General features: G+C 42.5%; 1 protein-coding gene across 2 annotated transcripts in view; it reads left to right on the top strand.

The window, feature by feature from the left end:
- Positions 1 to 15990, top strand: part of AACS (acetoacetyl-CoA synthetase) — a 36516-nt gene that overhangs the window by 5298 nt on the left and 15228 nt on the right. Inside the window, exons 3-8 of one of the 2 annotated variants that reach the window (XM_041410325.1) lie at positions 1050 to 1170; positions 2903 to 3016; positions 9242 to 9339; positions 12868 to 12982; positions 13478 to 13559; positions 13672 to 13819. In XM_041410325.1, the coding sequence (XP_041266259.1) occupies positions 1050 to 1170; positions 2903 to 3016; positions 9242 to 9339; positions 12868 to 12982; positions 13478 to 13559; positions 13672 to 13819 (678 nt within the window). Of the gene's footprint in view, positions 1 to 1049; positions 1171 to 2580; positions 2615 to 2902; positions 3017 to 9241; positions 9340 to 12867; positions 12983 to 13477; positions 13560 to 13671; positions 13820 to 15990 lie in introns of those variants that run through there. The other variant, XM_041410326.1, reaches the window with a different exon arrangement.

Here is a 15990-nt window from a genome sequence, read left to right as displayed (position 1 = left end):
AAGCAAAATCCTTTGGGTTTTCTGGAATAAGATGCATTTTGAGGCTTGCTGGGCTTTCAGAAGAGCCTTTCACTTGGGCTGAAGGAATGCTGTTTCTGTAATGTATGTGCAATCCATGAGAGAGAACCTGAGGGTATAAACTGAAGCTTTCAAAAACACAGCTGTAAAATAAAGTTTCTATTTAAAGATTTCCAAAGAAATGTGCTGCTGAGCAGCTGAATCACTGAGCAGAGGGGCATTTTGGAAGGAATTTAGACCTCGGGCTAATGCTAAGGGGCTCTTTAGCTGTCAGTGTTATTAAAGTTAGTCTTACCTGTGACTTATGAAGGGGTAGTTTAATACTTTGAGGCTTGATTAGTTCAGGATGGGGGAAGTTGTTTCAGCTGACTGTATTTTTGATTATTTTTCATTGCATTTTTCAATTCCTTGTGTGTCTTATTCCTAGGTGGGGAGTTACTTAATACAGGTTTATTAGGTTGTTACATCCTGTTAATCCTCAAAAATTGAGAACTTGGACAATAAGCTAAAACTCTTCAGTTACATTTGACTGTACAATGAATTATTTTGAATTAGCACTGTGTGAGCTCCTGCTGTTGGTCTCTGTACCCTGTGACTCGTGGTGGGGAAGGGTGGATGCTCCCACCTTCCAAAGAGAGGGGCTGGGCTCTGTGGCATGGCACAGAATTCAAATGTGCTGTAGCTCAGTGGGGTGTTCCCAGGGCAAACCCCCAGTGCCCCTGTGTGCATCTCCTGCTCTGGGTGTAGTCACAATGGTTTGTTTTACTTGTGGGTTAAAGGCTGGTCCAAAGGTAGAACTGTCAGCGGGGAACTTTCCCTGCTTTTGTTGTAATGACGTGTTTGCATGTGACAGTTGACAAATAATTAAACTTTGCAGGCCTTTAATTACAGGATCAGTGTCTGTTTGCCATCTGTAAGCTGGGAGAAGTGATTCTTGCCTAACAGAGTCTGCAAAGAGCTGACTCCTGTGCAATGCTGTGAAAATCAATTGTGTTTCAGCTCCCCTGGAATGAGCGGTGTGTTTCTTTCAGGTGGTGGATACATCCAAAAGTATCGCGGATATCCCGGAGTGGTTCAAGGGCAGCAGGCTGAACTATGCAGAGAATCTCCTGAAGCACAAGGACAATGACAAGATTGCACTGTATGCAGCAAGTAAGGAGCATTAATGCCTTCTGTTTGTTTGCTGCTCACAGGGCTAGGCCTTATGAAACAGCTCTGATGGAACATGGAAATAAACTGGTTTGGATGAGGAGAGAAAAAAAGGGTGATAAAGTCAGTAACACTGCACAGTCTGTGATACAGCTCTGCAAAAAAAAACCCAGCAAAACATGCTCTGGGGATCTAGATCTGGAAAATCCCTCTGCAAGCTAAATGAAGTTTGATTAGGATGTGCTCAGCTGCATTAAGGTAGTGGAGGTCATGCTGTGTTTAACATCACTCAGTATTTGAAGTATTATTTCACGTGTGTCATAATTGCTTGGTTTGACATGTGATTATTGTTCTGTAGGTCTTTTTGTTAGGAAGTCATGGGGTGTATCAGAAACTGCTTCATCACATAATCACAGGTGGTGATAGCAAAAGGAGCAAAACTATTTCCTAGCTGATCATTGTATGAATGCTGGACTGAGCAGTTGGCTCCTCTGGGGTGAGCAGACTTCCACCTGCATCTCCTTTGTGACCTTCTGCTGTGTTTAATCTTCTTAAGACCTCTTAAGTCAGAGTATTTCTTGGTAACTCCCTGCTGCTAGGTCACAGTGGTGGTTTGGGGGCCTGGGTCAGGTTTGTGTTCACTGGGGATGGTTCTGTGGGAGCTCTGTGGATGTCACAGGGCATAGGAGTGTGAATGTAACTTTCCTAAACAATTTCACTTGTCACTGGCTCCCACGGTGAGTCTTTTTTGCTTTTCCCTTCTCCTGGGGCTTTAATCATGGAGCAAGATCAGTGTCTCATTTCCTGTTGCTCTGTGGGAACCCAGGCTCTGTTGGCAGTCCCTGCTCACTTTATGAACTACATGTTACAGGGACTGGGGCTGTTTTGCATCATGACCTGCTCCCTTGCTCTGTGTAAATCCAGATTTACCTCTGTGAAGGTCTAAGAAAGCAAAAGAGTAAAAAAATACCATTCCTTGCTGAGGGCAATGAGCTGAGGGCAGCTGTTCTGGAAGGAGCAGGGTGTGCAGCTCAGTGTCTTCATGGGAAGTGCTGGGTGCTGGAAATAGGACAGCAGGCCCACTGAGGGACAGGGAGGGACTTCAAGGTGACAGATTTTTGCTTTCATAACATTTAGGTTTGTTTGTTTTGTTTCATGCGTGATTTATTAAGAGCTTATGTAACACCTGACATTCAGCACAATAGGGAAAACACCCTGCAGATCCTTTCAGAGGGGAGCTGAGTCCAGTTTAGTTTGTTTGCTTTGTGCTACATTGGCAGAGGCAGATGTTCCAAAAGCACTTCAAAAGTCAGGCCTGGACATGCATGATTTTCACTGACTTGCTGTAATAAAACCTGAACTTGAGCTTGGGCTGCTTCTTAGACCTGATGAGAAAACTGAGCAAAAAGGGAAAATGAGATTCTTACCATGTTGGAAATTAGCCTTGGTGAGTGCAATCTATTTATAATGAATCCTCCTTGAGAGCACACCTTTCTCCATGAATAGTTTGTGTTTCTGCAGAGGTGTTTATCTTTAGAAATGTCTTCATGCTTACTGAACAAATACCACTGATTAATGCTTGATTCCCATTAAAAAGAGGAGGTTTTGATGCAGCAAAAGAACTTCAGAAGCAAAAAAATATTAGTGGAAGCTGTTCTCTTACAATTGTTTTCTGCTAGGATTGGTTGTTTGTACTAGACTCATGTTACTGATTGCTTTAATTTTCTTTCCTCAGGGGAAGGCAAAGAAGAAATCCTCAAAGTTACTTTTGAAGAATTGAGACAAGCTGTAGCTTTGTATGCTGCAGCCATGAGGAAGATGGGAGTAAAAGTAGGAGACAGAGTTGTGGGTGAGTAATTTTTTTAAGGGACAGGAGGTGGAATTTTTTTTTTGAAATGTGCAAGTGAGTAGTCAGTTACAGAAACATGCCTGGGAAACAGTGTTTCACAGAAAGTTTCAATAAACATTGTAAAGAAAAGGCTCTTGTGCTGCTGTATTTACATTTGTAGGAAACGCATTTCTAGAGGGAAAGAATCTGGATTAGCCTGTGGGTTCTCTAGCACTGAAAGGGGAAGGAAAATGCTTCATTCACCAAGGTCTGCTTCAGAAACTCTGTGGAAGCTGTGCCTCTGGCTGAGCCTTGAGTCACAAGGCACATTCATGTGGGGACAGTCTGGGAAATGCTGCTCCAAGGTTGGTTGTGCTGGTGCCACTGGCACTTCCTGACCCTGTGGCCCCAGGTGACCCAGTGCTCTGGGAGCTGCAGGTCTGGAGAGCTTGTCCTGCCACCAGAGTGGTGACAGTGAGCAGCTGCTGGGCAATAACTCCTCGAGTCACCAGTGCAGAGATCAGCTGTGATCCTTTCAGAGCTCACCACATCTTCTGCAGCAGTGTTTCCTGTCAAGAGACTGTCATGTGTGTTTCTCTGTATAAACAGGTTTTTGTCCTGTGAACAGCTTGTCCAGTGTGCAGTCCAGGCTTGGAAAGGAGTTACATTGATCTCTAAATTGCTGGGTTTGATCTCCCAGCTCAGCTGCTTCACTTCTATTTTGTGCTCTGGTAATTTGTCAGTGTAGTGCAAGTCAGAACTGCAATATCCTTGAAGCTCCTTGGCTCCTACCTGGCAGTTCTGGGGTTTGTGTCCTTGTGCTGCTGGAGTCCCATGCTCTTTGAGCAACACTTGGCCATCATCCTTAAGTCTGTGTAAATTCTTACATGATGCAAACCCAAGTGATGAAACTCTTGATTTGTTTTCTGCATGCTGCAAACTTGAACATATGTCTTGAAAACTAAATTTTAAACCCACAACAATGACCTGGAAATGTAAATTTACTCAGTAGAGCTCATTTCTTGCATATGGTATGAGTATGCTCTGGAACTGGAAACATGAAATTATCACAGCTGGTGGCTTGGTTTTTAACATGGAATTGGAGCTAAATCCTTAATTAGGTATGAGCCATACAGTGAAGTTGAGAATGTTTGTCTGAATGAAGATGCTTGAATTTTATCTCAATTTTCAGCTTTAATGCTGTCATATCTGTTAATTTCTGACCATTTCTTCAGCAGCAGCAGGGAAAATGTACTCTGCAGCTGGAGAAAACATGGTCTTGAAATATAGCTGTAGCTGTGCTGCTAATAATGCTATTAAAATTTTAGTAACAGTTCCTTTTAGTTCATGACTGTGTTTAGCACTGCAGGCTGGCTGATTTTTGAATTTTTGTTTTGGTGGCTGGCTTACCTCTAATTTAAATTAAAAAGCATGGTTGATACTTAAAAATATTTTAAAAGTCACTTTAGATACTTTTATGGGGGTCTCAACTTCTTTCCTATGTTTCTCTGCTATGCCAGGGGATATTGGCAGTCCCTGGAAGAGCTCAAGTGCAACATTGCAGAGGCTGCAGCTTCCCAAACTGAGTTGGGCAAGAGACATTAAATGTTGGGTGGGGAAGCTGGAGTCCTACACCCGCTTGTGCTATCAAAAATCAGGCTCTCCAGAACATGCCAGAATCCATGGGGATGTCATTTGTCCCAAAATTTAGAGCAGATGGCAGGGGGAAAGGCAAATCTTGCTGTTTCATAGTAGTAACACAGGGCATGCTTCTGAAAAAATCAGGTTTTAAATGGAAAGGAGCTATTCTATGAACTTCATCACAGCTGCCTAATGTCTAGTCAGCCTGTCAGGTTCTGACACCCTTTGTTGACACTTTCTCTTAAAATCTGAGCTGTTAGAATTACACATGACTCTTCCTGTTGTTTTCCTGAGAGTTTCATCTCCATGCTTTGCTGCCTCTAAGACAAGGCTGCTTTAAGTTCTCATTACACTTAACATACCCCCTGGTTGGTTCAGTGCAATTTATGGGTGCACCATGACAGTAATAGTCTGTTGGAGCTGGAGGTGGGTGAGTGTGGGTGGACAGGCAGTGGTGTCAGCACTTTTTTTCAGCTTGATTTCATTCCAGTCTTCCCTTTCCTTCACTGAGAGCACTTAACAGTGAGCATAATTGAAGCAGATGTGTTGTGAAACATATTTCTTCCTCTGAAGATGTCTTGCAGTGCTGCTTGAACAGTTGGAAGAGGCATAAAATACCTACTGCAAGCTGCCCAGATCCACGTGTGAGGTGCTCCTGGTCTCCCAGTGGCCATCTGGCAAATAACAACTAAAATAAGAACACAACACAACTGGGAGGACTTTTCTCCTCTCTGGATTGCTTCTACTCTATCCCTGTAGCCAGCTTTGCTCTGTTACAAATCAGCAGTTAGAAACAATCTGATCTTCCCCATGCCTTCACACAAAAACATCCTCAGCAGAACATCAATGAATTACATTGTCTAAAGCAGCTATTTTATCTATAGCAACTGCATTAGCCCTGCTGCTTACGTGGGTTTTAAAGCTAGCTTTGTAAGGAGATTAGAGGGGTACTAATAGTTTCAGGCCACAGGCATGTTGGGCAGGGTGGCCACTTGCAAGTCCTGCAGGAGCAGGAAATGCTGGAAAGGGAAAATAAAATAGGAATCTGGTTTCTCAGTTCTGTTCAGTTTGAGAACTAGTGTAGTTCAGTAATAGAAGACATTGGGAAGATATTTCAGTTGCTGTTCCCTATTTTTCTTCTTCCTGATGCATTCTTTCAAGGCTCAGACAAAATCTTTGATGCTGGTTCCCAGTTCAATTGTTGATTTTTTGTTTTCATCCATGCACATAACTGAATGTTTGGGTGCCTCTTTTTATGTTGGTTTTTTTTTTTTTTCCAAGAGGAAACCTTTGTTAAACTTCATGAAGGCATTAGGTGCTTGCATGGAATGTGATCTCAGCACTCTGAGAAATCAGACTTTTGCCATAGTTTTCAGCATAATGATACCAAGTTTTTGGATTACAGTTTTTACCTCTTCTGTTGGTGAAGTGCTGCAGTGTAAATGGACACATGTAAGTGTAATCTTGGTGTGTGCTAGATTAAGCAAATAGCAACTGACAGAAAATGCTGAGGCACTTAGTCCTGAGCAGATCAGGCTGTAAGTGCCTCTTAAAAAAATCCAGACAGTGTTTTTAAAATGCCACTTGTCCTGCTTAGAGATTTCATGGGTTTTATGTCAGTAAAGCTTTCATTTCTCTGTTTTTATGGAGACTGTATATGTTTTTCTAAGTCAGGAGGAGTGCTGCTGGGACCCTTGTGTGTCATACTCTGATATTCCTGCTTGATGAGTTCCCAGCTCCTGAATTTTGAAACCCTTTATTCAATTACTTTCCAGTTCACCCAAAGGAGGAAGATCCTTTTCTTTCTGGTAACAGAAGGTAGTTTCCATCTTTCTTACACCTTCAAGAAAGGGGTAAGGAAAGATTCAGAGGTAGAGAAATACCTTCTGTAGCCTTCCCCATGCTGACAAATCCTAGATTTGCTCCTTAGCTGAAATATTCTGTCAAAGAACAATGAGGCTCTAGTTCAATATATGAGCAAACATGATAAATATTTAAATCAGCAGTACCATTATTCCTCTATAATACAGAGCTTTTGTTCAGTGGTCTGATGCTAATCCAGCTGAAGAAGTTGTTTTTTTTCATCTTCTTTGTCTGCAATGTTCTTTTTTCTCCAATTTTAGACCCTGAGGACCAGTGTCAGCCTGCTGAGTGCCCTGAGGGGCGTGCTGGTATCTCGAGGGGCACAGACAAATGCAGGGAGCTTTCTGTGCATGGCAGTTGTGATCAGCTGGGGAATCTCAGATGTGGGAGGAAGAAAAAATTAACTTCTAAATGAGAATCTAGTTTTAATCTGAAAGACTGGCAGGAAAAGTAGATTGTGTCATTTAGCTGTTGAGAGAAAAGGAATGTGAGTTCTTACTCTGTGTTTGGAGCATCTCCAGCCAGAACAGACCCATATTTTTATCTGTGGTGGAGTTGGGACAAATCTGTGAGAGCCCAGAGAGCAGCAGGGCTCCTGGGATCAGGTGAAGGCACAGAAATGCAGAGTCAGTTGCTGAGCATGGTTTGTAGCTTTGGGCACTTCTGGCTGGTGTCCTCCAAAACTCAACCACCACCTCACAAAGCCAGCTGACAGATGAAAGCAATGATTTAATTGTCTGGCTCACAATAATCAGCAGAGGTTTGTGATCCTGCCTTGAGGGCTTTTGTGTGGAGAGGTGAAAAGGAGAATTGCTTAGAACAGAACTGGAGCTTGTAAGCAGTGGCAGAGGAACAGGGAGAGATCCAAAGCACAGGAGAGATCTGTTTTCCTTGCACTCTGGTCCCCTGATGATCCCATCCAAGAAATGCTCAGTGGAAATATTTGGCATCAATTAAAGAGCTGCTTTCGTCACACAAAATGACACTTTGGTCTGTTCTGCTTCATATATTTCAAATTATTTAGGGAGGAATATTTGTCTTAGAAGAAAAATCACTGAGATTTTGGGATACTGTGCCTTGTATAAACCTTGACCCCAAGGGGAAAATAGCAAAATAAATAATGCTTTTATGGGCATGAGCTTCTGCTGCACTTTGTGCTTAAGAACTTCACTGAACAAACCACTATAAGCTGTAGGCAGTTCTAGGGAGCAATTTATATCTTAACATGGCATGAGGCTTTTATTCACAGTTGTGTGTTTTCCAGAAATTGTTGGGCTTAAGTCATAATGCTGTTTTAAAAGTTACTACTCCCAAAAGCACAGCAGCTTTCAGTAACTGCAGTGGCACTGCTGGTTAACAAACTGTAACTGCAGTGGCACTACTGGTTAACAAACTGATTTCTTACTACTCCCAAAAGCACAGCAGCTTTCAGTAACTGCAGTGGCACTGCTGGTTAACAAACTGCTTTTACTGATTTTTCAATGAGGAGGAATCTCAGTTTAAGACTTAAAGTTCACTTTGTAAAAAGTTTTAAAAGGATGGATTTTTTTTTCAAGAAATGTAGAAAAATCTCACGAAAATCCATCTTGGTACTCTCCTAATTTGTAATATTAACACAGCAGAAATTGCTGTAAAGATCTGAGTTCTTGTCCTGAAATGTGCATCCATAAATATCCTTTTTTGAGAAGTTTGCACTGCTGAGTGTTTGCTGTCTGTGGATCCTTGTGGTGCACCTGCAGTCCAAGATCTCAGTGCCCACCCCTGCTGTTGAACAGGATGGAGAGCATTTTTATTGCCATTGAACTTTTGCTTTCAAATGTAGAATTTTAATTAGATATCAGAGCACTGCTATTAGGCCCATCCTGTGCTTTTTTTAAAGTATTTGGCCATCTTTTTGGTTGCTTAAGAAAGGTAATCTGAAACTCCAGGTCTTTGAATTTGAATTCTCAGTTTGTGAATTCCAGTTGCATTTTCCATTTGTGGGCTGCATTCTGAGCAGTGCAGAGTCAGACTCAGCCACCCAGCCCCTTCTGGAGAGTTGCTCCAATTGAGCTCACTGAAACTAAAATCTGACTTTCTTGACATTAATTTATTCTGTATGCCGTGATAAATTGAGTTTAAATTTTGAAATCTTGCTGCAAGCTAATGAGAGAAACCTGAAGAGCCACATTTGTGTGGGAATGTTCCAGGGCTTGTCCCACTCTGTTACTCCCTTATCAGCTGTGACACTGGTTTTGCTTGTTTGTGTTTAAGATTCTGGCAGTGTCTACCAGCCAACATTTAGCTTTGTGAAGCTGAATCTCTGCTCTTGAGCTATTTATGATTTTTCCTTGCAGATACTGGTTCTTTCTCTGGTGGTTCTTCCTGCAGTCTTGTTCTGTCCCCCTGCATGCTGCTGCATTCTTAGTCTCTCTATACCCTAATCAATGCACTAATTTTCTTTCCCTGTTATTCTTTTCACTATGCTGCCCTCTTATCCTGAAGGTCTTATTAATTAAGCAGGACCATTTGTAAATTGGGAGTAACAGTGTAGATAAAAACCCCGATACAAATATTTTTATAAATGAATTTATTACTAATTCCTTGTGTAACTGATTTGGCTTCAAGGTATGACATCGATTGTGTGGAAAACCTCAAAGGGTGCTTCAGTCTAGGATTTTGCACTTTTACAACCTGTTTACTGTATATATTATATATTTTTTCCGTGTTGTTCCATCTCTAACCATTCCACCTCTGCCCTAGGTTACTTGCCCAACAGCATCCACGCAGTGGAAGCAATGCTGGCAGCTGCAAGCATTGGTGCCATCTGGAGTTCCACTTCCCCAGACTTTGGCATTAACGTGAGTAGCCTCAGTGCCTGTGCAGAGCAGCCCTGCCTGTGTCCCAGGGGGTGGTGGCTTCAGGTGGCTTTTGTTCCCTTCAGCCTTGCTGCCACCTCCTGGCACAGCCCAGAGCTCCGCAGCTCCTCCAGTCGTCACTGCTGATCTGCAGCTGGGTGCTTTGAGTGGCTTTAGCTGCTCTCTCTTGGGATATTTTCACATGCACTCCATGATCTTGGTGAGCTTTTATCAAATTAAACGTGCAGATGAGCAGCAGAGTTGTCTGAGCTTGGCTCTTCTTCCCAAATCCTGCCCCAGGCTTAGCCACACTCCAATTTCCACACTCCAATTTCTTTTGCCCAAGCAGTCCCATCCTTTGCCTCCTGTCAGGGTGAACTCAGCACCACCCTGGTTGGTCTTTTCCACAAGGCTTTATTTGCCAACACTGAGGAATTCCGTGCTAATATCACTAACCTGATTAACTCTTTTTAGTGTAGAAATAAATGCTTTGTGTGGAATTATTATATCCAAATGGATGTGCCCTGGAAACTTTGGGAATGTATTCTGCTTGGTTTGGAAAGTTTTTAGCACACGTCAACAACAGATCTAAATCACTTCAAAGAGGGGTGTTAAACCTTTCTTCTATCTAAAAGTTTACATATGAAAAATGTAGTGGTTTTGAATTGCCCAGTGCAGAGAGCAGTGTTTTTAGATAAACTCCTCAATTTCAGTGTCTGGAAAATGTATGGGATAATCACTCCTGGATTAGCGCTAGAGGGCAGCAGCATTCCATGTTCTTACACTTGAGGGTGTATCATTGGGGAAAAAATGATTAAAAAATCATTACAGCATGTAATGATCAATCTGTTCTACAAATATTTTCTGCTTGCTCAGAAAAGGATGGTATGGAGTAGTTTGTGCAGTGTGATTCCATCTCTTATCTGGGGGAAGATTGCTCACTTTACTTGCATTACAAAGGGCTGGTGTGTTTTCTGTCCATGTTGGTGTGCTGTTGTTTTCAGTGCCCAGCTTTTAGTTTTTGGTGATAGCTTTTTAATGGAACTTGGCCTTGGAGCTACAGTGCCATCAATATCATTTTCCTTTGGCAGCGTGTGTTGGCATGAATTCAAATCCTAAAATCATGAGGGAGATCAGCAGAGGCCCTCAGAGACATTGGCTTCCACCCTGAGGAAAAGCTCTTCCTCCTTTTGTGAAGTCCTGTTAATATAAACGAAAATTTTTGTGCTTGCAGGAATGGTGTAAGATTTGAAGTCCAATTGTGTGTATGTGTTTTGTGGAGCTCAGAAATGTCACTCCTCAGAGCTGCCTACACACTGCAGGCTCTGAATGCCATCCCTCCAAAGGCTCCAAGCCTTGAGGAAGTCTGCTGTCAGAGAGCCACTGAGCTGCCTCCCACGCACCACGCCACTCTTGGCAGCTGCTGCTTCATCCCTCTGCTCCCTGCTGTCCCTTCCCATAAATCCATGGCAAAGTGCTGGCCTGAGCATGAGAAATGGTTGGGTTTGTAAGTTCATGAAGCTCTGCTCCCAGAGCTGGGTGAGGAGCCTTTGCTGAGCTCAGTGCAGCTCCATTTGTGGGTCCTGCACAATTTTTTGGACTGAACTGGAGGCTTGTGGAATAGAATGAGCCATATCTGCTACACCTGAGCTTTGTGTGGAAGGAATTCCTTGCTGAGCCATCTGGTTGGATTGAAGTTCCAGTGTAGCAATTACGTGTTCCATCTGTCTGTATTGCCTTTGTAGCATCTCAGGCTGCCCTGTGGGGTTTGATGCTGCCAGTGCTAATGAATTTAACTGGGTGTGTTAGCAGCTTTGGTAGGACCCTGAGAGCTGGAGCCATCTCTGCTTCTGATTCACACTTCAGATTTGATTCTTCTCTTTAGAATACCCTTAGTGCTCATTGGTCTTAATTTGTAACCATCAGGCGGCATGGAAATGGGATGTGTGTTCCCTGCACTCAGCATGAGGGTATGCACACGTGTGCAAGTGGCTGCTTGGTCTGTTCCTGGCAAATGGAGCAAAGGAAGATGTAGAGAATTTACCAAACAAGCAGGAAATCTGACTTCCCACTTCCTTAGAGAGTAACTGTAATGTATTAATTGAATCTCCATTTCTGAGTTTGTTAGGTAACATACATGGGGCTTCTTGAAAACTTCTTCTGTCAGCAGAACAGACTCCGGTGATTTTTTGTTTTAAAGTAATTGAGAAATTTGAATGTCAGTGCATTGTCACTGTATTTTCTTATAATGTGAACAAGAAGGAAATACATGTTTGATAGTAAGGAAAGGTGTTGGGTGACATTGTCAGCTAATATATTTATATTTAGCCATATCCCTTACCTGTGGTTTCCTGAGGAGACAGCATGGACAAACTGTCAGGACAGAACTCCTGTCCTTCTGCAGCAGTTTTTTTTGCAATGCTGAGCAGCCCAGCTTGGAAACAGATGAGTTGACCATGATGTTTTTGCTTTCATCTTCAGTTTTGGTAATAATTTGTTTCTCATTTTGACTGCAATGTAGAAGGCAAAATAGAAAACAGAAAAGTAAAGAATGCTGGGAAGAATAAGCAGATGACTCAAGTCTGATTTCTGCAACATGATTTAGGAGATTGTTCTTGAACACTTAGCTGACAATTTTACAGTATTGTGTAATCTTGTACTTCTTAATGCTTCAAGTAATGGAGCTAGAAAGGTTTGAACATCAGTGTGCTGAGAGCTTTTATTGAAAGGATTTGCTTCTTGCTGTTGAATACAAAAAGATCCATTTCTGGTAGGCTGCTGCATGCAGTGTACATGGAAAACAGTAAATGCCAGGAGGGTTTTAATCTCAAATAGGATGATAGCTGTGGTAAATTACTGAATATAGTGCAAGCTGGAGGAGACACCTGAAAATTTAGCATTTGAATGTGTTGTGCTGCAGAGATACTAAAGGAGCTGTGGTGTCTTTTGTTGGTAGCCTGTGTGTGTTCAACATAAAGTTCTTTTGCTAAAAACCAGTGGTGAGGTTTCTTTTGTTAATGGGGGCAGACCAAAGCTGCCAGTCCACGTGGGGGCCCCTGACCCCATCAGTGCCTCTCCCCCAGGATGGTGTTTGTCCCCCCAGCCTCTGTCAGAGCAGCTGGGGGCACATGGAGCTGCTCCTGCAGGTGCAGCAGGAGTCCTGTGCACCTTCATGGGCACCAAGTGCCCAGTTCTGCTCACATCACAGCTGCCTGTCCTCTTTACATGAGTCTAATCTGACCTGCAGGGTGATTTTTCAGCTGTTTAGGACTTTGTGGCCTTTCCCTAAATGATCCATGGGGGTTTGATCATTGGTTAGTCTGGTTGGGGCTCATGATTTAATTGTTACAAACCTGTTGTGCTTCAGAGATCCTGTGTGAGTGAAAGACAGGCAGTCTTTTAACAATTCTCCTGTTAATGCCTGTCCTTATTCCTCACTTGTTTTGAAGTTTCCATTTAGCTCCCACTGAAGTTTCCTACTGGAGCAGTTAATTTCATTTTTTTTTAACACATTTTTCTCTTTATCCCTAGGGTGTACTGGACAGATTTTCCCAAATTCAGCCTAAGCTCATATTTTCTGTTGAAGCTGTTATATACAATGGCAAAGAGCACAACCACTTGGAAAAGCTGCTGAGGGTGGTAAAAGGTAATTTCACTGCATCCCACCTGCTCTGTGCTTCTGTGAGCACTCAGAGCCTGCCCTGCCACTGCTTGTTGCTGTCCTTCCTTCTTTACAGTGTCACAGTGGCCACTGAGGCTTTCAGAATAGATTTGGTAAAAGCTGAATGGTCTTTTCTGTAATTTTGACAGTCTTCTGCTTGCTTAACTTTAATAGATCATCAGAAATTAGCCAACAGTAGGAGCAGGGGCTGATGATGGTGTTTTTAAGCTCAAGCAAAGTGCTGCTGAAGACAAATGGGGAGGTATTACAGCACTAAAGCTTGCAGATTTACACATAAAAGGCTGGCAGCACTGAGGAAATTACATCTTGGGTAACAACTCATGTCCTCTGGGGTTTCAATACTCAGTGCATCAGAATTATTTCTGTTACTTGGTGCATTACACTGTATGATTCAATCAGGCAGAAAAGACCTTTGCTAATGTAACTCAATGTAAGAAACAATTTTCTTCCTTCTTCCAGGGCTTCCAGACCTAAAGAAAGTGGTGGTGATTCCATATGTATCTTCAAGAGAAGCCATAGATATCTCTAAGATTCCCAACAGGTAATGGGAGCACTGCTGGGTCCAGAGCTGATCTTACACATGGGCTGGGGTAATGCTTTCAGAAAAAAAAAAGTTTTGAAATGTTCCTTTTTTTCTCCTCCTTCTTATGCAGTGTCTTTTTAGAAGACTTCCTTGCCACTGGGAAAGGAGACCAGGCTCCCCAGCTGGAGTTTGAGCAGCTGCCTTTCAGCCATCCTCTCTTTATCATGTATTCCTCAGGCACCACAGGGGCACCAAAATGCATGGTTCACTCAGCAGGGGTATGTTCTCCCTCCTGGAGCTGCACTGGCTGTGCTTTACTGCTTGGCTTACATTTTTTCCTTTAACAACATCACTCTGTGGTGTATTTTAAGCAAGAATTGATTGCTGATGGTTTTTCAGTAACTTGACAGTGAACGTTTTTATTTGTTAGTGTGGATTGGTAAGGATATAAAATACTCTGGTTTAGAAATCAGTGTGGAGACCTTTCAGATTCCAGGTGTTTCCTGGGAGCAAGTGTCATTCACAAAAGCACCAGCAGAAGTGGCCTCACTGATACTTGAAGAAGAAAAGTCAAAGAACTTGAATTGGGTGTTTGCATGATTTTTGTAGACATGGTTAGCTTGAGGCCCATAGGGAGCTTGAATCATTTTTTACCTTGAACATTCATGTTTTATCAGTTTAGAGTATGTCATCCTCATCAATCCTTGAAGGAAGGCAGAGAGTTGGAATCTCAGTGAGTGTAGGTTTTACATTGCATGGAAAGTGCTTGAGGCAGTGTCTTCTTGTGGCTAAAGATAATATCTGATATTGGTGCCAGAATGACCCTTGCTCACATTCTTTCCACTTGCTGTTGATGTTCCAAAGCTCTTAAAATAGAGGAAGTGACTGCAGCAGTGTTGAAACTTTAATTCTGCTATAATCCTGAATAGAAGGCAGTTTTTTTTCCCCATTTGAGGCAGGCAGGGTGTGTTGTGTAGAGCCTTGGCAGCAATGTGTGTAAATGGAGCTGCACAGCTTTCAGTAGTGCCTCATTTCTGCTGTTTGCTCTGCAAGTCAGGGTGAGCACCCTGCAGGGCTGGGTGGCCTGAGGGCAGGATCCTTTGATGCTGTGCCCCCAGTGTGGGTGTTCCTGCCTCTCTTTGATGGCAGGGACTGGAGGATTTGCCCCCAGACAAATCCCCTGCTGCCTGTAAACACTCTGCTTTGTGTTATCAATCAGTAGGAGATCATACCAGCACCACCAAATGGTCCCTTTGGGACACAAATCCAGTGTTTGTGAAGAAGAAAGGAGGTGGGATTTGAAGTTTGACAGCTGTTTTGAAGCTGTGCTGCCTTTAGACTGGGTAAATACTTGCAGAGGTGGATTAGCAAAAACAGGACAGGTGTTTTGTTCAGAGATGGGTGATAAACACTAGAGATGAAAAATAGCTGTAGATCAGAAAATAGGACTTTTCTTTTGCAAAGTTGTTTCTTTTCCCATCTTACCTGCTAGCTTGCCCTGGATCATGACTCTGCTCTCCTGAATCATGTGCAGAGCTACCTTAGAGTTTAGGTCCAGACTACTCATCCTTGCTGGGTGGATGGATGAGTAAGATCTCTTGTTTGTGATGATTCTGTTTCCACTGAGCAGTTCTGAAGTTGTAGTGCAGATTGATTTTTTTTTTCTGGTGCTAGCATCTCTGTCCTTGCTGGGTGGATGGATGAGTAAGATCTCTTGTTTGTGATGATTGTTTCCACTGAGCAGCTCTGAAGTTGTAGTCCAGATTGATTTTTTTTTTTTTTTTCCTGGTGCTAGCACCTCTGGCTGAAAAGCAAATTGTTAAAGTAGGGACCTCAGTGTTTAAATAGGGCCTACACAAAGTCCGTGCAAATAAAATCTTAGATGCCTTTTACACACTTGATTGGGTTTGTCTGTTTGTTCTAGGCTTAATCTTGTTTCCACTGGAATTAATAGGATGATTTGCATTGATTTGATTAAAAAAAAAAAAGCAGAATTAGCCTACTGTCTTTGTTTTATTTTCCAGCCTTAGTTTAAACCAAATGTGTTTGTGGCAGTGAAAACAGCAAGAGATGACATTTTGGTGAAGACATTTCAATAATTGCTTATTTATAGTGTGCTGCAGTGCTGGTTTGTTACTGTACTGATTTTAGATGCCAATAGGCAGCTTACTTTAAATTCACAACCAGTTTATCTAATTCTGCAGGAAGTTTCTGGTCTGTTTTCTTGCTACACAGTGAAATGACATACATAAATAAAGACAATGAAGCCAGGGCATGGGAGATGATATAAAAAATGGTGGCTCAGAGGAGTAGGCTATTTTTTTGATCCTGGAAGGAAAGCTGTGTGGTTTTGACCAGTTGGGTGTGCTGCAGAACAACGTTGGTAATTGTTATTCTTTAGTCCTAAAAGCATTGGTGGTTCTTCTTGCCTTTGCAGTTATTCCCTGCT

The sequence above is a fragment of the Onychostruthus taczanowskii genome, unplaced genomic scaffold (genome assembly GCF_017590055.1).
Source record: "Onychostruthus taczanowskii isolate IOZ18803 unplaced genomic scaffold, ASM1759005v1 scaffold32, whole genome shotgun sequence".
Classification (NCBI taxonomy): domain Eukaryota; kingdom Metazoa; phylum Chordata; class Aves; order Passeriformes; family Passeridae; genus Onychostruthus; species Onychostruthus taczanowskii.
Note: the sequence above shows the minus strand (reverse complement) of the source record. Positions and strands in the feature narration are given on the sequence as shown.